The 27,131-nt window shown below is 39.4% G+C and overlaps 1 protein-coding gene across 1 annotated transcript in view; it reads left to right on the forward strand.

The window, feature by feature from the left end:
- The window catches only part of HTR4 (5-hydroxytryptamine receptor 4), a 162,251-nt gene that overhangs the window by 15,916 nt on the left and 119,204 nt on the right, over window positions 1-27,131 (forward strand). The window contains exon 2 of the mRNA XM_032627113.1: window positions 9,153-9,225. Coding sequence (XP_032483004.1) covers window positions 9,200-9,225 — 26 coding nt within the window. The 5' untranslated portion in view covers window positions 9,153-9,199. The remainder of the gene's footprint in view (window positions 1-9,152; window positions 9,226-27,131) is intronic.

Raw genomic sequence — 27,131 nt, forward strand, 5'->3', positions numbered from 1 at the left:
GGAATCACTGAGACATTTGTTAAAATGCAGATTCCTGGACCTGGTGATTCAGATATTCTTTGAGTGAGGCGCCTGAATCTGCAGTTTTGCAAGTGATTTTTAGGTATTCGAATGTTTGAGAACCACTACTGTCAGCAGCATAATTCTGCGAGATACAAAACACTAATTTGGAAGCTTAATTTAGATGGAATGCAGATTTTGGCTTGACCTGCTCCCAGTTCCAGGCCTCTGAAATCGGTGGTGACAAAACCCTTTGGGTATTTTCAGGTTCAGCTTTCAGGGGCCTATTCTGTAGAGAAGAAGAAGAATTTCTGTAACCACATCCCAAAGTAGGGGAGATCAGCCACCAGGTGCCTAGCTGCCTTTGTGGAGAAGTAGAGTATGAAACATATAGACTCCAATGACTGAGGCACTGCCAAACTGGAGACCACCTTGATACGATAGCTGGCTAACATTATATTGTGAACTTTCTGGGCACCTGCTTTGTAAGTATTCATTTTCATTTATTTTTTGCAGTAACCTTGTAATATTGGTATCATGCTTACCCCTGTTATACAAATGAGGCCACTGAGGCTAAGAAAAGTAAGTAATTTGTCCAAGGGCATACTGGTAATTGATGCCTTGAATCAGGGGCTGGCAAACTATCTGATTGGCTGCCTGTTTTTGACTGGCCTGCGAGCTCAGAATGGTTTTTACATTTTGTAATTGTTGAAAAAAATCTAAAGAAGTATACTATTTTGTGACAAGTGAAAATTATATGAGATTCAAATTCAGTGTCCACAAATAAATTTTATTGGAAAACAGTCATGCTCATTCATTTATGTATTGTCTATGGCTGTTTTCATACTATAACACCAGAGTTGAGTAGCTGTGATAATGATCTGATGCTTGAAAAAGCCTAAAACATTTGCTAAATGGCCCTTTACAGAAAACAAAAAAACAACTGCCAATCTCTGCTTTAAACCACTATGCTAGCATTTCCCAAACTTCAGTCATTTGAGTATTACCCTTGTGATTCTTGCCACCTTCTCATGCAAGTATCTGGAGCATTATCTACATAGCACTTTTCTTTAGATCAATTAGTTTTCCTTAAATAAATTTATTTTACAGAGAAAGAAAATTATAAGTGGAAACCAGTACCAATTGCAAGAAATGTAAGGTAACTGTAAAAAACAAATGCAAAAGCCACAATGTATCAGATTTCAGCTAAATAGTTGGAGCAGATACTATCAACTGTTCCTCCCATTTTCCCCACAGATCCCCTTACCATTTCTGTGTATGCCATCCTGACTTCCAATGATGAACCAACATAATTTTTGGAGGGCTGCCCTCAGTCTGCTGAAATCAACCTTTCTCACAAGCAGAATGAACTGGAGATGCCTGGGAATCCATGTCCCCCTGTGGACAGCTCTTAAGCAATACATAATGGCTGTGGGAGTATCAGTACCCCAGTTCCCTCCCCATTTGTCCAGGATAATTCTGAGGCATACGTTTTACACTGTTTCCCAGAAGTTCCCTGTGGGATTAAGCTTCAGTGTCTTATAAGCTGCCTTTCATCCTCTTTCCTGTATCATTACTTCCCTGCCAGTGTACCTGCACCTGCCAAATCAACTATGTGCATCTATTTAATCCTCACCACAAGATCTGCTTCTTAGGGGGACCCCAGTAAGACAGTAGTGTTTCTAACAAAAGACAGTGAACCTTGGACCTGTTCTTTATTATAAAAGAGAGATTACCAAATATCAGGAAGGACTCGAAGATAAGCTAACACGTATGTGAATCCTTTTCTTCAGTGTAAACAACAGTGATTATAAAAGAAAATGAATAAACACATTTTTTTACCATACGATCCAATGGTACTTCTATCCACCTATTGCCTAATATCATGTGCTTTCTCCAGGAGACATGAGAAAACATGGGGAGATCTATGTTTTACCTTAAGGAATCATCCCAAGAACAGCAGCATCAGCAATACCTGGGCATTTGTTAGAAATGCAGATTTTTCATTCTAAACTTACTGAATCAGAAACTTGGGGGTAGGACTCAGCCATTGTGTTTTAACAAGCCTCCAGGTGATTCTCATGCATGCTTAAACTTGAGAACCACTGCTCAACAGTAAACAGTCTCTTATTTAGTTCTGCTCTTGCTGCATTCCTGGATTTCATCAGAATTCAGAATCATCCAAGACTTGCTTCGTCCCCTCAAACGTGACTGACGGATGGTTTTCTGGCTTCTGTTTGAGCCTCCCACTGAGGTGGACCTTGTTACTTGCCAAGGCACACAGGTCAACAATTGGACAGCTCTGATGTCAGATGATTTACCTCATAATGCGGTTCAAACTTCTCTTGAGACTCCCACCATCTCCCCTTTGGCAACACAAAGACAAGGCTAATTGCTTCTCTAACTATCAAGTTGAACTTTCATATCATGTCATGCCATTCATTCAAAAATACTGATCGCGTACTGTGTCTCTTTCCATGTAGAACCTGTGGCCATATTGGGAGTGGGACATTAATCAAGTGATCAGAAAAGTAAATATATAAATAAATGACTTGAATCTTCTTTTTTTCTTCAGGAAATACCCAGATCCACATTTAATTGGATCTGATTTCTTGTAACCTCACAGTCCTCATCACGTTATTTGGGGGTTGTGGGGGATCTATGCCTTAAAAAAATATGATTTCTAGAAATGCTCTAGATATACTCCATTCAGTTCTACATGAAATGGAAGTTCATATTCCTCCTTTACATTTCCTGTAATCCATTTTTTCCCCAGAGGTAGAATGGGTATGCCTCTTAAATATTCTTTCATTGGTTAAGGGCTGTTTTCAATATCAGTTTTTTAATAAAGGGACTATAACTGAGAAATGTTTTCTTACCTAGAAAGAATATTCTTAATTATTTTTAAAAGCCATTTTGCATGCTCATTGTATATATTAGCATGGTGGTCCCTTAAGTGTAACTGAGTTGGCATCTGTTTGGATTTTCAGTTATGGAAATGAAACAGCTAGAAGGTTTTTATTTAGACTAAATCTTTCTAGATGACTTAGCACAAATGGCATTTTGACTACCAGCCCTAGAAAGAGACACTTGCAATGAAGATCCAGCTCCTGGAATACAGACTCTTTTTTTTTTCATGGTTTACATGCATTTGCACTGGTGAACTACCATCACTTACATGTCTCAATAAACAAATAATGTAAATTTTTTCAGGACTAATTTACAGAGAGAAATTCTTTTAGAGGGTATGATCAGCTGATTGAAGTAAAAAAAAAAAATGGTGAAATAACATCCTATAAATTCCAAATATTTTCCAGAAAACAAAGTCATAGTAAATAACTAAGAAGAGGGCTCTTTTTCTTCCATTTAGTGAGAATTTGCACAGTTGCAGTTTTTCAGATGATCCAAGAGTTTTTATCACAGTGAAGGTTACTAGGAAATCATGATCACCATGGGATGCAGAAGACTATTTGCGGGAATGCTTGTGTGTTTGATCCTGGTGAGACTGGCTGTTTTGGTACATATGGCTGGTAGTGAGTTAGGGTAATGAGGTGATGAGGCCAACAACAGGCATTTGACAGCTAACTCGTAACGAATATCTGGCTTTAGTTAATTGTGCATTACATTGCTCTTCTTTTAGTCCCACCTGTTCCGAAATGTCTGTGATCATGCTCAGGAGATGGAGCCTGTTTGGGACAGTCTATGTGAATTGATCATACACTTTTCTAATTTGGAAAATCATTCAAAACACTTGGTCTTTTGCTGGGGATTTGAGCAGAACTAACACAGACTATCACGGTCCTACAGTTTTAGCATTGGAAGAAACCTTATCAGTCACCAGAATCACATTTCTTGTTTAGACATCCTTAAATAATTACCCACAAGCTGCCTAAATGCCTCTAATGACAAGCAACTCACCTTTTCAAAATTTCCTTTAACTTCCAAGAAGTTCTGATTCCTTGAAATTTCTCCCTTTGTTCACCCTGTCCAGTACTCTCTGGCCTAGTTGATTCTACAGTTGGGACAGTTGAGACCTAGACTGATGAACAGACTTGCTTAAGAATAGGAACAGTGAGTTAGTTAGTAGCGGGTCAAGCTGAGTGACTCCTGGTCCAGTGTTCCTTCCATTGTGCCAAGCTCCCACCCTCAATTTGGCAATTAAGATAAATAATGTTTTACTTATTCCTGACACTTGTCCAAAACAAAGGTATTGGAATATGCCCTTTGATGTAGAAGTTTAACCCATGTAGGCATACTCTATAAAGAAACGTGGTCAATCCATGCACAGTTATGCATGAATATCCGCCCATGTGGCCAAAACCAAAGTGCAGCAAAGCAAACTGAGGTTATGACATAGCTCCAGGTTGGCAGGTGTTGGCACTATACCAAACTACATCAATGTTTCACTCAAATAGGTGGGGACTATTTACAGGTGAGCCCTGTGCTCACACTTCTCATAATAGAGATGCAACTACACACCTTCTGTTAACCATTAACAGCTGTTCCACAGCAATCTTTCAGAGTATTCTGAGTAAAAGAACAAGGGTAAAGATGGTGTGTGCTTACCTTCGGGGTTTGCCCTTTAGTTTTTTAAAATTTGTAAGCCAGAAAACTAAGGGTTGGAATCAGCATTTGGTGGCATAAAGAATTTCACCTCTTCCTCCTCCTTCTCCTCCCGTTCTGAGGAAAGATCAGTCTCAATGTATCCAACAAGGAAAAGAAGCTCCAAGGAATCTGATGGAGTTGTATGTTGCTGTAGCTTTACTTTTGTGACAGATAAAGTGTTTTGAGTAATTAGTGACCTGATGTCCTATTGCTGAGATAATACTGAGACCTTCATTTGTACCTCACATGGTAGAAGGGTTTATTTGGCTCCCTCTTCCCCCCCTTTCCCAGGACTTGCTGTGCTTTTTTTCTGATTATGATGATCTAGGAGTGTTTCTCTGAAGGAGATAAGGATACAGCATGACTATCATTAAAACACACACATACACACACATGCACGTGTACCATATGCACACGAGGTCTAATTGAATTTCAAATTAAAACTTTTAGAAGGGATATTATGTAGCTTATATCTGAGCATGGGAGATGCTCTCAGTTGATTGTACTTTTAATTAACTGGGTAGTATTTTGTTAAGGAGTCAGAAATATAAGTATGCAACATAAAAGCATGGTTCCTTGCACACACCTGTCACTCTGAGCAGTCTTCCCAGCAAGTGGTGTCCCTATAATCACAGCTCAGATTAGATATCCCTGGTGAGCACGGCAGAAAATAGCGGACTATAATCGATGAATCAACTAAGGATAAGTACTAATCACCAGCTTCTCTTTTGTTACTCTTCCTTTATCTCTAACAAAATGCATGTTTTCACTGGCTTGTTAAATGGCAGTCATTTTAAATTTGCTCATTGAGTTTCCATGATCAAAATATAACAATGTACATTGCTATGAATATATGATTTTCCCCATGTTGTAACATTTTCAAATGCAGTTTCAATGAATGAACTTTAGCTAGCTTTTAACTGTTTTCCTTACTTCCAGCTTTTCTTCCTTCTCATCTGTATACAAATACAATGTGGATTTTCTTGTATATAACTAAGGATTTTTTTGTTTGTTTCAAATAATGGTTGGAACCCAACTCAGATTGGCTTACAGAGGAAAAAAGAGAATTTTTGGACTCAATATAATTGGGAAGTTTAAGTATAAAACTGTCTTAAGACACTGCTAGACCTTAAGCCTCAAATTATCTCTCATCAAGGCTCGGCATTCTCAGTGTTGCAACTCTGTTTTCCTTTGGATGTTAGCTTCGTTCTCAGAAAAGCTCTCCCCACAAAGTGGCACTGATGGCCACCAGCAGCTTTAAATTGAAAGTCTATCAGTTTAGCTACAGCAGGGAAAAGACAGGCTCTTTCTAGCAAAAATCCCAGGGCTGGCTTTACAGTCTAGCTGGTGAGTTAATGAATCCTTGTGGCTAGAGAATGGACTATTCTGATTGGCCAGTCCTGGTCATGTGCTCATCAGTGGGATTGAGGCAGGGGAGGCATTCCACAAAGGAAAATCAAGACACTGTTCTCAGAGAAAGAGGAAATAAATGGTCAGCAGAAAATTAAAGCAAATATTCACTTTCATGAGGAGTTTCCCTTGTTAACAGTGGGAGGAAGTGTGATAGGATGACAAAAGCTATGCAAGATAAAGCTTGAGTTTCAGAATTCACAACCCTGGATTGAATTCTCAGTTTGGTTAAGTGCTAGCTGTGTGACTTTGGCAAGTCAGTTAACCTCTTTGACCCTTAGTCTCTTCATCTAACAATAGACATAAAGTCTCAGAGGTTGGAGGAGAACGAAAAGGACAGTATTTGGCACTTGTTAATACTTAGTAAAGAGTAAATAAATAAGATGAACTGGTTTTTGATACTTTTAAAAATTACAGTATTTATTCTGGAGTGGTTCATATACTACCTCCCAGAGGGAAAGTCACAAGCTCTCAAGCCTCAGTTTCCTCATTTGCAAAACGAATTAACTACTTAGTTGACTCAAGAAATATCTATGAAGAGAATACTTTAGGCATTTTTCTAGGCACTGAGGTTATAATAGTGATCAAGATATAACTATGCCCTGTTGAAACTTATATTTTAGTAAGGGAGATAGATCACTACTAAAGAAGCAATGGTGTATATATAAGGTGTGTACTAAGAAGAAAAACATAGAGTGGATACAGAGGACGGAAACTTTCAGAAAATGAGGTCTGAAATTTTATTTAAATGGTCAGGGAAGTGACAGCCTTATTTCCTGTGTCCCTAAGGAAGTAAGGGAGTGATCTACATGGTAGCATTCCAGGGAGAGGAAACAAGTGAAAAGGCTCTGAGGTGAGAGCCTACTGTGATGGTCAAGGAAAGACACAAAACCAAAGAGTTCAGAGGTGGTGAGGGGGTGGGGCATGGCTAACGTTGAGTTGGAGAGGAGCTGGGACCAGATCATGATAAGGAGTTTGGATTTTATTTTAAGCATGACAGAAAGCCACTAGAATTTTATATAGGCAAGAAATGATCTGACTTCCATTTAAAAAATATTCTGGCTACCATGGGGAGAAGAGATGATAGTGGAGCTAGCAGGAGACCAGTTAGGAAAGTTAGGAGAGTAGTTAGGACACCAGTTGGGAAAGGAGATGGTGGCTTGGACTAGTGCTGGTTTTGGAGGTAATGAAAGTAAGTCAGATTGAGGAATCATTTTCAAAGCAGAGGGAGTGAGTTTGCTGATAGTTTGATTGTAGGGTGTGAAAAAATGTGTTTTATCTGTGCAACTGGATAAATAGTGGAGCCATTTACTGAGATGGAGAATACTAGGGGAGGAGTAGGTTTTTGTGCTGGAGTGGGAAGTGAAGGGTTTAGTTTGAAATGCTTTTTAATCATACAAGTTGAGATGTCAGGTAGGTGATATGAGTGTGGGAAAGGCCTAGACTTTATAACTTTGGAAATCTCTAGTGAACAGACTGTCTTTTAAGCCATGGGAATGGATGTTAATCTGTTATTTTTTGCTCTTTCCAGAAACATAGGTTATTTATACGATCTGCATTAGGACACTAGCTAGTGAAAATAGGTAACTGTATTGTTATGATTAAAATAGTATGAGTATTTTCAGTTTTTTTAACCGTTTTTGAGGGTGGGTAATCGTATCCCTTTGAGAATCTAGTAAACTCTTGATCATCATCTGCCTAGAAGAAAAATAGATGTGCACACACATCATCTCACTTCAGGAATGATTTTAGATAGAGGAGTACAAAGGATGGAACCCTGCCACTTCAGTAGTTAGGGCTTTGTACTTATATACTTCAAATAAAAGATTATTCCAGATTCAAAATGTAAAAGAGACATAAGTAGACAGAATTGCTTTGCTTGAGGTCAGAGTAGGGGATTGAGTCCTGTAGGCTGAGCCTTCCTCATACCTGTCACAAACCCAGAAATGCCCTTGGGAGCCCTTGTTAATCTTAGAGGCTTTAAAGAATAAACTTTGAAAAACACAGAGAAATCCATGTCCTTTCCAGCTCTGGTGGCCTGCCATTCTTTTCCTGGCTGCCAGGCATATATGTTTGGTTCACCCTGACCAAGGAATCCAAGGGCCCAGGCTGAGTTTCATGGTTTTGTTATGTAGATAAACAGATTTACAGTTTCTTCCCTGTAAAATTTTATTGGAAAACCAGCAGATGGAATTATAGAATGTCAGAGCTTGAAGTAAACCCAGAGATCATCTCTTCCAATCCCTTCTGTTTATTGAGAAGTAGAGGATGAAGTTAGAAGGAGAAAGCGTTTTGCTTAGGGTAACCCCAAAAGAAACAGACTGAGATCCACCCCTACATTCTCTGATTCACCATGTTTTAGAGCAAATGTGGTGAAAAATATAGGAATTCTTCTGAAAACTGAAACTACACAGCCAGTTCAGAGAGCTGACTTGGTGGAGATCAGTGAGTGTCCATCCGTTAAAGGGTGTAAGGTCTTCTGAGGGTCTATGCTAGAGGAACTTACAGTAGTTTGAAAGTTGATTCCTCTTCAATTGTGAGTTCTTAGCCTGGGGTTCATGGAGGAGCCTCAAGGAATTACGGGCTCCCCAGAAAGTGTGTATGTATGTACATGCACATCTATTTTTTTTTTTTCTAGGAAGAGGGTTCTCAGGAGTTTACTAGATTCTCAAAGAGATTTATCCATCCTCAAAAAGGGTTTTTTAAAAAAACAATCTGAAAAATCCTCATAGGAAACAAGATGGCTGACCATTTTAGGCAGTGTACTATTTTAATCATAACAATGCAGTTGCCTGTTTTCACCAACTAGTGTCCTAATGCAGATCATATAAACAAGCTATGTATCTGGGAAGAGCAAAAAACAACAGATTAAACATGGAGTAAAAAGAAATACTTCTACGTTTTAATCTCTAAGAGATTAGTCAAATGTAAAGGAACTTTTTGCAGTACTCAGCTGTGCCATACCTCAGTATGCCAATAGCTTTTTGCTGTAGTGTTGTTTATTAAATACTTTTCTGACACATTACAAAAGTCCTAATAATTAGGAAGCAATGATTATTTGGCATTTTTTCCCTTCATGACTTTTATTTTCCTACATAGCTTTCTTATCTAATCTCTTTTTTATTTCCCCATTATAGTACCCTGTGCACACTGAAATCCAACTCACCCATGCCTATTTCCTGTAATGGACGAACTTGATGCTAATGTGAGGTATGTTACATTTCTGTATATATTGTGCTGTAAATTGCGGTCATTTGAACTCTAAGGTCTCTGAAAAGTCTGTTGTCGTAGAGTTACAAAGCTAATAGATGTGGATTTTCTTCAATATTTCATATATAATCGTGAGTGTGGTACTGTTTGATTATTAATGTTTTTTCATTTCTGCTTAAATGATAAATATAATACGGCTATAAATGATTCCAGATGCCTATACTAAAAGTCTGCATTACGGGAGATGCTCCTCCATGAAAATAGATATTCATCTCTGTAATAGGAAGAAAGAAGATGTATTTAAATGGGGGTAAAAATAGCTTAAGAATATTTTTCTGTACATCTAAACTTTAGATATGCGTTTAAATAGCTTTTTGTGACAAGTGCTAGTTTGCCAGTTCTTTTATCAACCAGGTCATTAGATTATGTGACATGATGGTTGCATGGTATAGTTACATAAAGCTAAATGATTTTTGTTTTGTTTTTCTGTAATTTCCTGCAACCCTTGGAGATCAAATAATAGGATGGCTTCTAGGGATTTTTTTTTTTTTCTTTAAAGGTTTGCTGCATTTCATTCGGTACAACCAAATATTGTGGAGAAAATTGTATTCAATAAGGCTTAAATGTTATGAATTGGCATTTGAGGCTGAAGATATCATCGATATCAATAGCTGGAAGACATGCTCAAAAAATACATTCTTGGTGCAATCACAGGAGCAGTTTTTCTTTCATTTGAGATCTGTAGGAAAGCACATTTCAGGTATAGGTCAGGGGCACTACGCCTCTGTGTTTGATGTAGGAGAATGCTGTGACAAAATGGAGCTGTCAAATATCTTGATGGAAACTCACACAGAAACTCTAGTGTAATGTGACTGGAGCTGCAAAGATGTACTATCACCCCAATGCAGGGGTTCCTTAAAGATAGAATATGTCTCATGAATAATCCCTGGCACATGGTGGGTACTTAATAAAGAGTTATTGATCAGCCAGTAATTGAGCTATATATATTTCAAATAGGGTGATGTTCTAGTACACTTAGGTATGCACAGAGAGTCTATATTCAGCAGTAAACCATTTTACACTCCCAATGGAAGCATCGTGGACTTTGATATTTACCAAACACACTGACTTGGAGCAGTCTTAGGACTTTAACAGAGATTTTTAGGCTAGTACCACATACTTAATTTTCCTCTGAAAATTTGTGGCATTATTTGCACAGAGAAAGCATAGTGGAATCTAGAGAGTCTCCATTTTATTTTTATTAATTAAAAGGCCGAAGTGAGCAGTGTCAATGGTGATGTTTATCAAATTATTTTAAGTTTCAGACATTGTATTAAACTGGATCAGTTGGTTAAAATCAGTACTTCTTTTTGGATGATTCAGATAGTATGATCCCTAACATTTCCAGCTTTTCAACATTTATTTATAGCAGCATTGGATTCTAATAGCAGAATACAATTCAATTAAATGAACATTAGCCATTCTCCTGGGTGCTGTAGATCTGCAATGCAGGATACAAGATGATATCACCCCTCCGAATCTTGTCTCTGGACTATCCTCTCTGTTTGATTTCTAACCTGATCCCATCAACATATGCTCATCCTCACCTACTCCCCATCTCTACCCACAATGTTAGTAACATGCAAGTGCCACAGACTTTCCAGCCATTTCCTTCTCAGTCCACCCTCTGGGTGTCCCTACATAGTAAAGGACCTTTATTTACCAAATTGTGATGCATGGATCAATAGTAGTGCATGATGATTTTAGGTGGTACATGAATATCTGTTTTATTTTTTTAAAAATATTTATTTTAAGGTAACCTTATGGTGGTAATACTATTTTGCCACTGATAGTAGTGAAATAGAGTTTTCTTTTAAAATACATTTACTTAAAATTTGAAAGTAAGTTTTACTTAAAGAAAAAAATTATTAGCAGTGTTTTTTCATTATTATTATTGGCCATTTTGGGTTTTTGTTGCTGTACGCGGGCTTTCTCTAGTTGTGACGAGCGGGGGCTACTTTTTTTTTTTTTTGCGGTACGCGGGCCTCTCACTGTTGCGGCCTCTCCCGTTGCGGAGCACAGACTCCGGACACGCAGGCTCAGCGGCCATGGCTCACGGGCCCAGCCGCTCCGTGGCATGTGGGATCTTCCCGGACCAGGGCATGAACCTGTGTCCCCTGCATCGGCAGGTGGACTCTCAACCACTGTGCCACCAGGGAAGTCCGGGGGCTACTCTTTGTTGCAGTGCGTGGGCTTCTCATTGCGGTGGGCTTCCTGTTGCAGAGCACGGGCTCTAGGTACGCGGGCTTCAGTAGTTGCAGCACGTAGGCTCAGTAGTTGCAGCACGTGGGTCCTAGAGCGCAGGCTCAGCAGTTGTGGTGCACAGGCTTAGTCGCTCTGTGGCATGTGGGATCTTCCCAGACCAGGGCTTGAACCCATGTCCCCTGCATTGGCAGGCGGATTCTTAACCACTGTGCCACCAGGGAAGTCCCTATACAGCAGTGTTAATTATATTTATCACGTTGTACTTAGGCGTTTGCATCTTTTACCTGCCTTCATCCTTGTTAAGAGAGTAAATCCTAAGAGCTCTCATCGCAAGAAAACGTATTTTTTTCTATTTCTTTAATTATGTATCTGTATGAGATCATGGATGTTCACTAAACTTACTGTGATACTCATTTCATGATATATGTAAGTCAGCTCATTATGCTGTACACCTTAAACTTATACAGTGCTGTAAGTCAATTATATCTCCATAATGCTGGAAAAAAAGAAAAATAATATGTACTTTTAGAATATTCATTAATAAATGAATGTGAAAAAAATCACAAGGGTACTATGCAGATGACTAGGGTCCAGAAACCCATGTTCTAGGTGTAACTAGATAGAGTAAATTTTATCATTTGAAGAATAGGAACCAGAAATTTTTTTTTGGTAAGGAAATGTCTTCACTTGGTAAAGTGCCTGTATAGAGTGAAAGCCAAAGGGTCTGGGTCCCTGGCACAGGAGAGGAATTTTTTAACTTGCTCTGAAGACAGGAAAATGAGTGACCAGAGGAGGGAGAAGGTAGGAAAAGAGAAGATTCAAAGAAGAAGGAGAGTCTGGATCCTGCTTAGCAGAAGGTGGGATATCTAGCTGCGAGGTGGCTGTAAGACGTTGAGAGGAGTTAGGTTGCATCTTTTTGTTTGTTTGTTTAAAAATGCATGATGTGTGCTGACCTCTCCCAGCACTGAGTTCTTCAGCAAAATTTTCTACCTTGGCTAGGAAAAGAGTGTGGAATGTGTGAGGTCATCATGAGCTATAAACTTAACGTGTATTATCCTTCTCATTTTTAAAACAATCCTCTGAGGCACATCATTATTATCCCCATTTTACAATGTGTGATAACTAAGGTACAAAGAGGTTAAGTAAACTGCTCAAGGTCATAAAACCACACTGCCTCCTACTATACTACAGGTATTTTATATGAGTGTGTGTGTGTGTGTGTGTGTGTGTGTGCACGCGCATGCATGTGTAAATTGGTGAGATGCCTGACATCCCTGTCTGGGTAAACGTAGTTTGGAAGAGAGAATGCATGTGTGAGAATGAACAACCCAAAGGCACAGGATGAGTGTGAATCAGAAATTTGAGAGAAAGATTTCTACGGGCTATAGAATTGAGAGTCTCCAGCCAATTTTCCCCAGATATCAGGAACAGAGAAGTCCTAGTTGACACTTAGGGCTAAATAAAAGGTCTAGCATTTAAGTATTTTGTCAGGTCATACTGTTTACTTAATTTTTGGTTTGTTTGGTTTCATTTCATTGAGTTTGCTATTTCACCATGATCCTTGCTATTGTATATGTACCAGTGTTATTGACTGTAAACATCAGAAACTAACTTGCTGGGCTTCCCTGGTGGCACAGTGGTTAAGAATCCGCCTGCCAATGCAGGGGACATGGTTCGAGCCCTGGTCCGGGAAGATCCCACATGCTGCAGAGCAGCTAAGCCTGTGCACCCACAACTACTGAGCCTGCGCTCTAGAGCCTGCGAGCCACAACTACTTAGCCTGCATGCCACAACTACTGAAGCCTGTGCACCTAAAGCCCATGCCCCGCCACAAGAGAAGCCGCCGCAGTGAGAAGCCCACGCACCACAGTGAAGAGTAGCACCTGCTCGCCGCACCTAGAGAAAGCCCGGACATAGCAATGAAGACCCAACCCAGCCATAAATAAATTTATAAAAAAGAAAGAAACTAACTTGCTAGCATATTCAAAGGTAATTTTTGGGAAGCTACAATGTATATGTTCCAAGAGTTAAGATGAAAATTCTGGGGGACCAGGTTTGTAAATAAACAAGAACTTTGAGAATTCTAGTAGAGCTAGGAAGTGGAACAGTGGCCAACCATGGGAAGAAGTGGTCAGTACATTTCTGCATCATGGATAATGTCCAACCATTTCCTCTTTCTATATGCTACTCAAGAGTCAGAGTCAGACATCTGATTGACCAAGCTAAGTCATGTGACCACTTGTTGTCCATTTCATAATGGGAGGCAGGTATCACTCAAGATGACATGCAGTGGAGGAAAGTTAAATCCTCCAAAGTAATTGGTGCTTTTTAGGAAGGGGGAATTGAGGCTTCGTAGCCAAAATATGTTAATGTCCAGCTCCATTCGTTTTGTAGCGGTTGGATTTATTTATGGTATTTCAATAATGCTGCTCCATTGGTAAATAAAAATATGTGAGGGTTCCTTCATTAGTTTGATATAATTAGTTAAGCACCTAAACGATGTGCGAGGAAGAGTTAACATAAGTGCCTGTTGTTAAGGATCTCAAGCAAGAAGACAGTTGCACAAATAGCATTTAATACAATGACAAAAGAATCCAAATAGTGGGCTATACAATGAGCTGTATTCTCTGTGAACTAACTATAAGGGAGGACTAAAAAAAAAAAAAAGAAAGAAATGCTAGGTTTGGATTTTAGAAATAGGAGAAGCATTACAAGCATTTTTACTCTTAAGAGCTTTCACTGCAGAGAACAGTCGATATAGGATGGATTGACTCAGGATGAAAAGCTAGCAGTGAATCAGGCCCTGGTTGGAGCGGCAAGTTCCCGATGAGTCTTGTCCCTTGGTAAATACTGTAGTGTCTCACAAACTTAGTAGTCACCCCTTTCCAGGCAGTCTGACACCCACCTGATGTCAGTTTTTGGTCTGTTTGCTTCTTGTTGGGGCTCTAGAGGAGACAGCTGCATTCTTTTTGAAGGGTTGAAGAAAGGAAAATGGAAACAGTGGCTTCAGTGATTTTGTAGCAGATACTCTTTGAGGATATCATTGGCCTGTGTTTGGGCAGCGAGCCTGGTGGTGCCTTACCCCAGTGCTATCCCTAAGCCCCTGAGGCTGCTTAATGCAGCCCTGAAACACTGCCTGACTTCAGAGATAACCCATGCCTTCTGTTTTGTTTTAACTACCAGATTCTTCCCACTGACATGTGGTTTTCCTCAGCTCAAGTGTGATCCCTAAAGGCCACCTAGGTCTCCGTTCTTTTCTTCCTGCTGTTTATTACACTTATACAGTTTCTGCTTTCTAAGAATTTTTTTTTTCTATCAATTTCTAGTTCCAGAAAGTACAGGGTTCAGGCAGAAGACGTAAGGGGAGGAAAAGTCCAAATATACATACAGTTGCTCTTAGGAGATTTCTCAAGATAAAGACCTCAGACTTTGAGTGGAGAGAAAGTTTATTTTTTAATCTTGATTCTTTTTAGCTGTGGCTTCTTCCTAGCCTTGACTCATCACCCTGCCCCAGTACACTTTCCTGCTGCACTGCCTCTCTTTAGTAAGAATACCTTGGTTTAATACTGTTTCTCCTCTACAGAAAAGCTGTTGTGCTTTCTCATTAATGTTTCTCATTAGCAACCAAAAAAGCATCATATAGGAATGATTAATCATATAAATGGTAGCATTTCCCTCCTTTTGCTACGGTTTCTAGCAAAGTCAGAACCAAATTTATAACTACCACTGGCAACTATAGAAGATCTCCAGGCACTTATTATGGTTATGGCTCTAACATGCCCTTATTTTATTTTTCCAGCCCTTTTTGTCACTTCATCTTACTTTGTTTGCTTTCTTAACTACATCTTATATTGTTTATTTTTGTAAGCCACTTTAAGGAAAGAAGGAAGAAAGATAGGGAGAAAGGAATCCAAGAAGAAACCTTTTTTCCAGGGGAGAATCTTTCTTCCTTCTTTGGTAGGGCTTGATGCCATGTGCTGGGGAGCCACTAATCATTGAATAGAAGATCAAGATGGCAAGCTTTTGTATAAAACACAAAAAATCTGAATAAATGCCAAAAGCTGAATACTCTAAAATATAAAATACATACACGATGTAAGTACAACCACCTACTGTACACACATCACAACATTAATTAAAAGCCGTGACAAAGAAGAGTATCTGGCTTCGAGTTACAGTTAAACTTTGAACAACATGGGTTTGAACTGCTTGGGTCCACTTACATGCAGACTTTTTTCAAAAGTAAATGCTACAGTACTGCATGGTCCGAGATTGGTTGAATCCATGGATGTGGAACTATGGGTACTGAGGGCCAAGTATAAGTTATACACAGATTTTTCAACTGCTCAGAGGGTTTGTGCCCTTAACCCCCGAGTTGTTCAAAGGTCAACTGTAATTACCCAGTTGCTTTAATTCTGTCATGGCACTAATTTGCAATTCATTACTTCAAATCAAGAAATAAAATTAATTGTAAATCAATGTGACTACGAGAATTAATTGAAATGATCCAATTTTAGCAAAGAGAAAAAAGAACAATTTTTAAAATAAGAGAGTTGATTTCTGGTTTGATTATTAGTACTGGTGACAATACTTATATTTCACTAAAGTCTCAGGATGAAGTTGGAATTTTTAATGCTAAATATTCTAAAGTCTTGAAATAACTCTTAGAGTTTAAAATCAATGTGTGCAAGTTGTCAGCCCTAAAGACTTATCAACATGTAATTGATTTGAAAGCAGAGTTAATTCATGTTTGTAACCTGGCAGTTGCAACTGTGAACATGTGCAACTTTAAGTCAGTGAAACGTTTTGCAGGAAATCTCTCTTCAGACTTTGAAATTGTGACATGTATTAGCATATAAGGAGAAAGTGAGTGGGTACCATTTAAAAGGGGTTATTTTTATGTTGCTTTAGAAATGTAAATGAGAATCGTACTCAACTTTATTGCTTGACTGATACAATGGTGATTATTCAGTTAGTCTTCTAATTAGATCATGAGCATGGTGACTATGAACTGGAACTTACCCTGTAGTGGAAACCCCCCCACCCCCGCACCCCCCCACCCCGCACCCCCCCCACCTCCCATCCCCCCACCCCCCCCACCCCCCGCCTCCGTGGAAAAATTGTCTTCCGTGAAACCGGTCCCTGTTGCCAAAAAGGTTGGGAACCACTGCTCTACGTGATGTCACACTATACAGCTTCTGAATTACATATATCACAGTGATTTCAACTGGCAGCATCACAGGAAGCTGGAAGAGTGGGATTTTGGGAAACAAAATGATGTGGGTTCAAGTCTTGGCTTTCTCATTCACTAGCTATATGACCTTGAGCTAATTATTTTATTTTCAGAGCCTTTAGTTTTGGCATCTGAAAATGTTTTTTGGTAAGGATTATAATGTAGGTAATACTCTTAGCATAGTATCTCACACAGACATGGATCGAACAAATGGTAAGTGTTGTCTTTAGTGCTCACAGTAACCAGGAGATATTGGCTTTATTACCCCTAGGACTGATAATTAACTACTCTGTAAGTTTCTTGATTGCTTAAATTTGGTGTCCATTTAATTGGCTGACCTTATTAATCAGTTGTTAACTTTTTTTGACGATTTGTCCCGGATTGTGCCCATTCTCTGTTGAGGAAACTGAGGCTCCCAGAGGTGATAGAAATAAGGGGCATAATTGGGATGAGACCACGGCTCTTCTCTGCCCTATTTGGCACTGTTTTCTCTTTACTCTGCAGCTTCCATGAATGTGGATCCATTCCTTTTTGGGAATTGGAGGATCTAGGGTTCAATCCTGTGTCTCTTTGACTCTTAGTCTTGTGTTCTGTTCGATAAAGACAGCTCTCCATTATATGCAATGCATCCCTAGATTGAAGATCTTTGTTTATAGGAAAACACCTCTGACTTGTTTCTTCTTCTATATTTATCAGTGTCCAGTTGGGAAAACAGAGGCTGTTTAATAAATTTCAAGAAAAGGAGGTTTAATGCAGGGCATTGGTCACAAAGCTCCCTGGAAGGGCAAGAAGAAGGGGATGTTAACCAGAGGTCATGAAGCTTCACGGATCTGCTGCAAGCCCTGCTCCCATCACATCTGTTGCTTAAGGAATCATCATTTGCTGCTGCTCTCACTGCTAATGGCACCTCCAGATATTGGAGAAAAAGATTCTTTTTCCTTCTCAAAGTCCAGTTTCCCATTCTGAACCTCCTGTGGAGAACATAACCAGAAGCTAGCTGGCAAGGAAGTATGGAAAATGTAGTTTTTAGGCTTCTACCCTTTCTGATTGAGATAAGTGCCATCATCCAGAGTCACATTTCTAGTAAGAGGTGAAGCCAGTGTTTTCACCCAGTTTGTTTGATGTCAGAGCCTAAGTTTCAGTTTGCTTGTGCAAAAATTTCTGTGTTGTAGATTATCTGTTCTATACATTTTTAGACTTGGGTTCCCAAACTAAAGGCCTGGCACATATGTTTTTCTGGCCTGTCTCAGTTTTTAAAAATTGACTTAAGCACCTGTGGGGAGGCTGGGCACTCTCCAGTTTACCAGAGAAACAATGAATCCTGTTGCCTGCAAAGAACCATTACGTTACCTTCCATAGCTACAGCGTCCAGTTGGTCAGGGAGTTCGATCTACCTACCACACCCTTGAAGGCTTTTTATCACTTAAATTTTGAAAACAGTGGTAAGAATCATTTCTAATTTTATAGATCATATTATGACACTTAGTACCTGCTATTTTTTCCCTGGAAATTTGTCTTATTATCATTTAGCAAATAGGGTTGTACTGAATTAAAGAACTTTTTTCAATTAAAGAATTGGAACAGGTTTCTAAGTAAATATCTGTTAAGCGATTACCACTTTATCAGTCAGGTAATGATGTTCAGGCAATGTTCTTATTTGCACTTCTAAAGAACTCTAAGAATAATCTTTTTTTTTTTTTCCACTCTCCTCCGCCTACTCACTTGCTCCTGAGCTTATAATGGCTTTATTAATTTAAGTGCTTGCAAAAAGTATTATACAAAGTACTCATCCTTGAATGTTCAATACTATCTTGCCCTTTGCATAACAGATACAGATGCATATTTATTGTAAGGTCTCACTGTCAACAGTGTAACTGACGTTTTTAGCCTTACCTTATCTCAAATGCCAGCATTGTTCATTATGTATAATTATTGCAATCCAAACCGTCAAAAGTTGAATTCTAGAAAAAGTGTATGTGTAGATAGTATAGAACTCTGAAGTTGCTTTTTAAATATGAATAAAAGACAATTTCTCAGCATTCAAAAAATATTGGTAATAGTAAATGAAGAAAACTAGATATGGAAGGTTCAGAAATGTGACCAGTCTGCACAAAAGAGGGAAAAGTCATGTCAGGTATTGTGGGAGGATGACTCTGAGTACAGGCTGAATTACAGTGGATGACAGGAGTTACGGGCTCAGGGACTCAGGCGACTGTTATACTTGTCCAAGGGGTGGTGGATAAGGACCGGAACTAGGAATGAGGGAGTAGGGATAGAGGAAGAAGACACAGATTCTAGAGGAATTTAAGAAGTAGAATTCATGGTAGAAGGTGACCAATTGAACGAGAAAGAAGAGGAAGACATTTTGAAGGTGACCATGGAGCAGTAGGGTGTCTGAAGAAATAGAGCATAGTTCGGAGCTGGTGGAGATGGAGGAAACTGTGAGACATTCTGGTGATAAACATCTAATAGAAAGTTGGCTAAATTGGTGTGGGGCTCAGAGGGGAAATGTTTGGGGAAAGATTCTGATCCCATCTGATGCATGATGGATCGAATGGAATAGAAATTGATCCCCAAAGCTCTAATTATCTTCTAGACAAGAGAAAAATGAATGTAGCTCTCTAAATATTAATATCAAAGAGACTGCCTGTATATGAAACTTCTTCCTTCTTGAGACTTCAGGGGTTATTTCATTCTCTAACTTGCAAGTAATAAGGAAGTTTTGCACAATTAGGATGTGTGTAAGAGTTACAACTATGACCCTACTGAATTCCTAACCTCAGAAAACTTACACGAGCAAGCCACCTCCTGTACATCTGGAAATACTAAATTATTTCCTTTGTACTTTCATTTCTAGTCAGTGTGATTGTGGGAATTGAGTCTAATATTTTTCATGGTAAATAAATGATTTATGACTCATGGGGTTATGATGTAAGAAATGCACAAGTATTTGGAAAATAAATAGTGCATTGATTTACTGTGAGTTTTAGACAGGCTATGTTAATTAAGGATTTCAACCAATGTAGTACTTTAGTAAAGGATAGGATAGAATTCCCTCTGTAAAAGGGAATGTTTTCATGGCTTGTCCTGGGATTGAATTTTATCATTGCATCACTGACAGAAGTTTTGAAAACAAACTGAGTTGCCTCAAAGAATCCTGAGAATCAGAAAAACGTGGCAGATTTCTGTTTGCAACTACAAACATGTTATTTTCTACGGTTGTGTTACTGATGGGCTATCCAGTTTGACACTCCTAATTGACAGGAAGAAGTACCAGCCAACCAGTCTTCTAACTTGTTGAGAGATTTTATAGGCCTCTCAGACCAGTTCTCTGGTGAGTCAGCCTGAGGTTGGGGTTATGACTTTTTTATACTAGTGAAAGAGGAGTTGGCTCTGAGTAAAGATCAGCTTTGGAATCTGGGAAGCGCATTTGTGGGAACAAAAGCAGAAGAGAGAAACATTCAATCCACTTCAGAAAAAAACTTTGCTTCTAAGAACCTCCACTTTAATTGTTTTCAGGAACATTGATGCTGCTAATTAAAAGTAGCAAAGTAGAAAGGTATTTAAAATATCTCATCTAGTCAAAAAGCCCTAAGCAGTTAGTCATATTTTTTAAAAATTTGTAATTCATATTTGATTAATTGTGACATGCTTCTATGCAAGTTATGCTGAACTGATGAGGTTTTACTCTGGAAAAAAAAAATAACTAGTAACCTTTTTACACCAGCTTAATTTTAGGACTGTTTTATTTAGAATTATGTAACCTTGACTCTGCAACCCTCTCCTCCTCTTCCTGTCATTTCTGTCGTTAGACCTCACCATTTCTTTTCTGAGCGATTGGCGTCATTGCCAAACTCCTTTCTTGACTATGGCTGTCCCACCTCCAGTTCATTTAGAAGTCACATGACTGGCCATCTTTCTATAGCTTATGATTAATCATGCCCATCCCCTGTCTTTTGTCAACTTCCTATTTACGCTTTGAATTCAAACTTATCTTCTACAGACCCACAAGCCTTCCCAACCTCCCCAGATCTCTGTATACAAATTGCTGTTATCAATTGTTTGTAATTGTCAGAGTTGATTGTAGTTATTTGTTTAATATGTCTACCTCCTCTGCTGGATTTCATGTGGCCAGTATTTATCACACTGTCTGGCATATTATAGTGTTGGAGGAATTTAACTAAAATTGAGAAAGCCTTTATATTTCACTTTACAACTCTTTAGACAAGATCTCATCATCACTCCAGGCCTGTCATAGACAGGTTTGTGCCCAGTAGATATTAGCAGCCACCACCTCTTCCTCCCACCCCCCATACACCAAATTTCACTTGGAGTTATGGATTCGGAGGCTATGAGATTCGGAGGGGAGACAGGAGGATGGAAAGAACACCTGTTCTCTATTTGAAGTTGAGAAAGCCTCTCCAGTGGGACTGTTTACAGATTCGCAGCATGACCTCTAGTGACAGGCTCGGTGCTCCCTTTATTTTGCGTCCTTTACCTGGGATGGACTCTTTTGCAGTGCTGCCACCACCATTCCTGCTGTGTCTCACTAACAGGTATCAAGCACTCAATAATGTAGGTGCTGTGCTAAACCCTTTATCACTACTTTTTCATTCACTCCATATAACAATTCTGTGAAGGGGGTGATCTTATCACCTGCATTTTATAGGTAGTAACACTGAGACATAGAAAGATTAATTAACTTGCCCAAGTTCATACAGCTAACACATGGTAGAGTCAAGGATCCAAACTTAACGAGGTCTGACTCCTGAGCTCTGTCTCCTGACTCCTGTACTGCAGCTTCCTCTGTACCACGGTACCACGGTGGTGCATTACTGATGCTGGTATTATTATGCCAAGCTCTCAGACCACCATTACTCATTTACTTCTATAACGTCTGCTACTACTTCAACTATTATTATTAATTCTCTTATTTCTACTGTCTTTAGTACCACAACTTTGAGTTCCTAATACTTTCTTTGTTCCAAATACTATGCTAAGTGCTTTATCAACAGTGTCACTGGGGAACAATACAGGTGGCCAACTCTGAGAAAGAAAGCCTGTGTCATCCCAGAGAGAGGAGCCCGTGTGCTCTGTGATCAGAGGAGATTATGCCCTTTTCAATAGGCTTTCTGTTTCTCTTTGTCTCATTCTCCAGGAATTCTTCCTCACCTCTAATAAGAAATCCATTAGTTGTATCACTTCTGTTTTTTTTTCCCCCCATATTCAGAGGAGACTGAGATTGGCTGGGGACCTAGAATGTTAGCATAATTATGGTCCTTCAGAGACCTTAAGAGAGTTGAAGGCTCTCCCATATCAGAATTCCCACTGTGGTGTCCTAGAAAGTAGATACCTGCTTCTGCTTGAAAATTCCACTCCTCTTTTTAAGTATGTCCAGGTAATTGGTTAAATTAGACTTAATCATCAGTTCAATCCAGATTATTATGTATTTCAGTGAAGAAAAGCAACCATGGTGAGACTGTCAAATTATGTAATATTTTAATAGTCAGGTCAGGCAATAGGTTTTATTTTACAGACTATTAAGTTTGCCCTCTGCGCCTTTACTCTTTCTCTCATTTTCTGTGCTGTTGTTTAACATGCTACTTTGTCCAGTTGCTGCCCCTGTCTTCCCACAGAGCAGGCATCATCTGCATCTGCCTCCAGGGAACAGGTTCACTGGGCTGGACGGCTTTCCTTAAGACAACTTCAGGGGGCTAGTTCTTTCCTATCTACTTGAAAGCCAGGAGCCCATTTCCATCTCAGCCCCTCCTGGGTTTCCCAGGCAGATAACTCTAGTTTAAGAATGACTGATGCCTTTTCTCTTCTGTCACCTTTTCCTGTTCCCTGCTGTCTTTTCCTCTCCTCCTCTTCCTCTTCTACATTGTGTTCCTGGCATGTCACCTTGCATCCCTCTCTCCCTGTCTCCCCTAGTTCTCTTTTTCTCTTGCATTTCCACTCTGCTTGGCACTTCTACTCTCATTTACAACCCATCGTTTTCATCCTCTTCTTTTTTCTCAATATTTTTATCTCCCCTAACCCCTTACTTAGTTCATTTTCAAACATTTTTCTTTTGTTTTACAAATGGATTTTTAGGAATACTTGCATACAAACTTGACAGGTATTCACCAACTATCTACAATATGTATGGGTGTTTGTGGTTGAAAAGAAGTGTAAGATAACAGTCCTGGCTAGTGATAAGACCTCATATTAATAGTTTATTTACAAGGTATTTCAGAGTTTACAGTGTGCTTTATTTTAAAATTTTTATTGGAGTATAGTTGATTTACAGTGTTGTGTTAGTTTCTGCTGTACAGCAAAGTGAATCAGTTGTATGTATACATATATCTACTCTTTTTTAGATTCTCTGCCCATATAGGTCATTACAGAGTCTTGAGTAGAGTTCCTTCTGCTATACAATAGGTCCTTATTAGTTGTCATTTTTTTTTTGGCCGCATCACATGGCTTGGGGGATCTTAGTTCTCTGACCAGGGATCGAACCCATGCTCCCTGCAGTGGAAGTGCAGAGTCTTAACAACTGGACCACCAGGGAAGTCCCTAGTTACCTATTTTATATACAGTAGTGTGTATGTGTTAATCCCAATTTCCCAACTTATCCTCCTCTCCCCCTTTCCCCTTGGTAGCCATAAGTTTGTTTTCTACATCTGTGACTCTATTTCTGTTTTGTAAATAAGTTCATTTGTACCATTTTTTTTAGATTCTACATATAAGTGATATCATATGATACTCATCTTTCTCTCTCTGACTAACTTCATTCAATATGACAATCTCTAGGTCCATCCATGTTGCTGCAAATGGCAATATTTCATTCTTTTTTATGGCTGAGTAATATTCCATTGTCTATATGTACCACATGTATATCCATTCTTCTGTCAGTGGATATTTAGGTTGCTTCCATGTCCTGTCCACGTCCATTGTTACCTAATTCTCACAACATGCAGCAAAATAGGGCAAGTATTATTAACCTAACTTACAGATAAAGGAAATGAAATTTTTTTTTTTTTTTTTTTGCGGTACGCGGTCCCCTCACTGCTGCAGCCTCTCCCGTTGTGGAGCACAGGCTCTGGACGCACAGGCCCAGTGGCCATGGCTCATGGGCCCAGCTGCTCCGTGGCATGCGGGATCCTCCCGGACCGGGGCACGAACCCGCGTCCCCTACATCAGCAGGTGGACTCCCAACCAATGTGCCACCAGGGAAACCCAGGAAATGAAAATTTGACAGGTTATGAAAAAGATTTTTTGTGCTTAAGGTCACACCACTGGTATATGACAGAACCAAGATTAGAATCCAGGTGTTTTGATTCTGAGTCCAGTGTTATTTTTACTATATATTGGGCAGTAAGTACACACAACAGTATCATAAGTATATCAGCATGGTAACAGTGGTGTTATATGGTGCTAAAATGTAAGTAGAGAGACATGATGTAACTAGGTGTTTGTTCTACGTTGGGATATGTGGAAGTGTTAACTGAAGTCTGGTGAGAAGTGGTGGAGACCTAAAGACAAATTATCCATCAGGATAGGTTTGTCTACAAAGAAATATAACAGGTACATGATGGAATGATTAGTCCATGAAGTGATGTTATAACAAGCAGCTGGCATCAGGCAAATCCAGCAAATGGTAATATTCCTACCCAGCAGTGGGGTATCTGGAAGTTGACCATTTAAAATCATATAGATCATTGTCCTTAAGGAAGTTTCTCAAGATGTACTAGGGACCAGTGGGAAGAATGGTGAGGGAGACCTCTGATGCTGAAGTGACTGGGGTATGGGAGGTTATTACAAGAGGAAGTCAGAAACATAGGGGTGCATTTGGATACCAGTCAAAGCTGGAATGCAAATTGGCAGGTGGGTCTCAGGCTCCATACTGAAACCAAGAGCCCAGAGCTGGGATGTAACTCAAATGAGCAGTAAGGATGACTTGATGTCGAGGATTGTCAGTAACTCAGCATGAAATATTGAGGTGACCTTTGAATTCTCTTGATTATGGATGGACCAGATTTCCAAGGCAGGTTCTAATAAAGAAAATGTGCCCTACAGACCATTTGTTGAAAAGGACAAAATAAAGGGAAAATTCAGGGTGAGCTTACATCAACAGGGGAGACTTCATGAGAAGTTGCCTTTGAAATACAGGAAAAATATAGATTATCCATGTAGTGGCTAAATATTGGAAGAGTGCTGTTAGTCAGAATTGTTCCAGTCTCAGGCCAATTCAAAGTAGCTTAAGCAACAGTGAGAATTCATTAGCTCACCAAACTGAAAAGTTCAGGAGTGCAACTTGCTGGACCAGGGTCTCAAACAAGATCCTTGGAATTGGTCTCTCTCTCTCTCTCTCTCGACTCTGCCATCCTCTTAAAGCAGGGCCTTTCAATGTAGCAATGCTTTGAAGTTCCAGGCTTACAACCTATCAGCTTCTAATATGGATATTACAAAGGTCTTCCTTCCTAACAGAGTCCCACAATTAAGTCCATTGGATCAGTTTACATCCATGTAACCATCTCTAAACCATTGTGGTTTGCATTATATTTCTATTGAAATGTCTAGGGGAATTAAATATGGTAATTGGCAAGGCCTAGGTTCTGTGCTGTCCCTGGAGATGAGATGGGAGAGAATAGGCTCAGTCCCACCCAAACCGCAAGATGGTTCCCCGAAGAAAAATGGAATTCTTTTACCAAATGAAGAGGGGATGCATGCTTGACAGCTTAAAATTGCAGATGTTCAATACAGGGGCCAAAATCCTTGCTTAGAGGAGACTAACCTCAGAGATCTTTGAGGTTGAGTTGTGAAGGAAATCCTTTGTTCACTGACGTAAGAGTGTATCATTTTGCAAATTTTTGTATAATTGTATCATTATGTAAAATTATTGTATCACCATGGTGGACCAGACAGAGTTTAGATCAGGAGTTTGATGTAGTTGGCACGTACTGAGAGATAGGTATGCCAGGCGATAGGTTCCAGTGAAATTGACAAGACCATAAGGATCAGGTGGCTCTTAGGATTCAGAGAGAGCAAAAGTCCAGAGAAGATGACTAAGAGAGCTGGCAATTGTGCTGGTTGGTAAATCACACTACAGTTTTTCATTCCAAGGTACAAGCTTGGTTTTCATGCTCAGTTATGTATGAGCAGCCCTGGAACTCTTGATAACAGGTAAAAGACTTATGCTAGAAATACCTCTCAGTGAACTGGCTTCTTGTTAGAAAATGGGAGACACAAAGTTCAAACACTTCTTTTGAATTTCAAAGCATTTCTTCTTGTTAACAAGCATTAATGACTCTCCCTCATTCAAATAAATGATTGCAGTTGACAGTAGAAATGTAAATCTCACTGTAACTAATGATGCTGCTGATATTCCTTACCTATTTATGGATATTATTCTGACATATACGAATATGATTGTATACATATATGGTAAGTGGTTGTACACGTGAGGAGGTGATGGTGACTGTTCTTCTAAGTAAGTGTATATTCCTGAGTGGGTGTGAGTTGTGGTGTGGATACAGCAGCTGTTGAGTCTCAATGTGGTTTTCTTTTTTTTTTTCTTTTTTAACATCTTTATTGGAGTATTATTGCTTTACAATGGTGTGTTAGTTTCTGCTGTATAACAAAGTGAATCAGCTATACGTACACATATATCCCCATATCCCCTCCCTCTTGTGTCTCCCTCCCACCCTCCCTATGCCACCCCTCTAGGTGGTCACAAAGCACCAAGCTGATCTCCTTGTGCTATGCAGCTGCTTCCCACTAGCTATCTATTTTACATTTGGTAGTGTATATATGTCTGTGCCACTCTCTCACTTCGTCCCAGCTTACCCTTCCCCGTCCTCTCAAGTCCATTCTCTATGTCTGTGTCTTTATTCCTGCCCTTCCACTAGGTTCTTCAGAACCATTTTTTTTTTAAGATTCCATATATATGTGTTAGCATACAGTATTTGTTTTTCTCTTTCTGACTTGCTTCACTCTGTAGACAGACTCTAGGTCCATCCATCTCACTACAGATAACTCAATTTCATTTCTTTTTATGACTGAGTAATATTCCCTTGTATATATGTGCCACATCTTCTTTATCCATTCATCTGTCGATGGACACTTAGGTTGCTTCCATGTCCTGGCTATTGTAAATGGTGCTGCATTGAACATTGTGGTACATGACTCTTTTTGAATTATGGTTTTCTCAGGGTATATGCCCAGTAGTGGGATTGCTGTGTCGTATGGTAGTTCTATTTTAATTTTCCACTTACAGCACATCTGAATTTGGACCAGTCACATTTCAAATGTTAAATAACTACATGTGGCTAGTGGCTACCATAATGGACAGTGCAGTCCTAGAACCAAGTTCCAAGATCGGCAAATTACTGATCAGCAAATGAGCCACCACTCTCCATTCTTATCC

This window comes from Phocoena sinus, chromosome 3 (genome assembly GCF_008692025.1).
Source record: "Phocoena sinus isolate mPhoSin1 chromosome 3, mPhoSin1.pri, whole genome shotgun sequence".
Classification (NCBI taxonomy): domain Eukaryota; kingdom Metazoa; phylum Chordata; class Mammalia; order Artiodactyla; family Phocoenidae; genus Phocoena; species Phocoena sinus.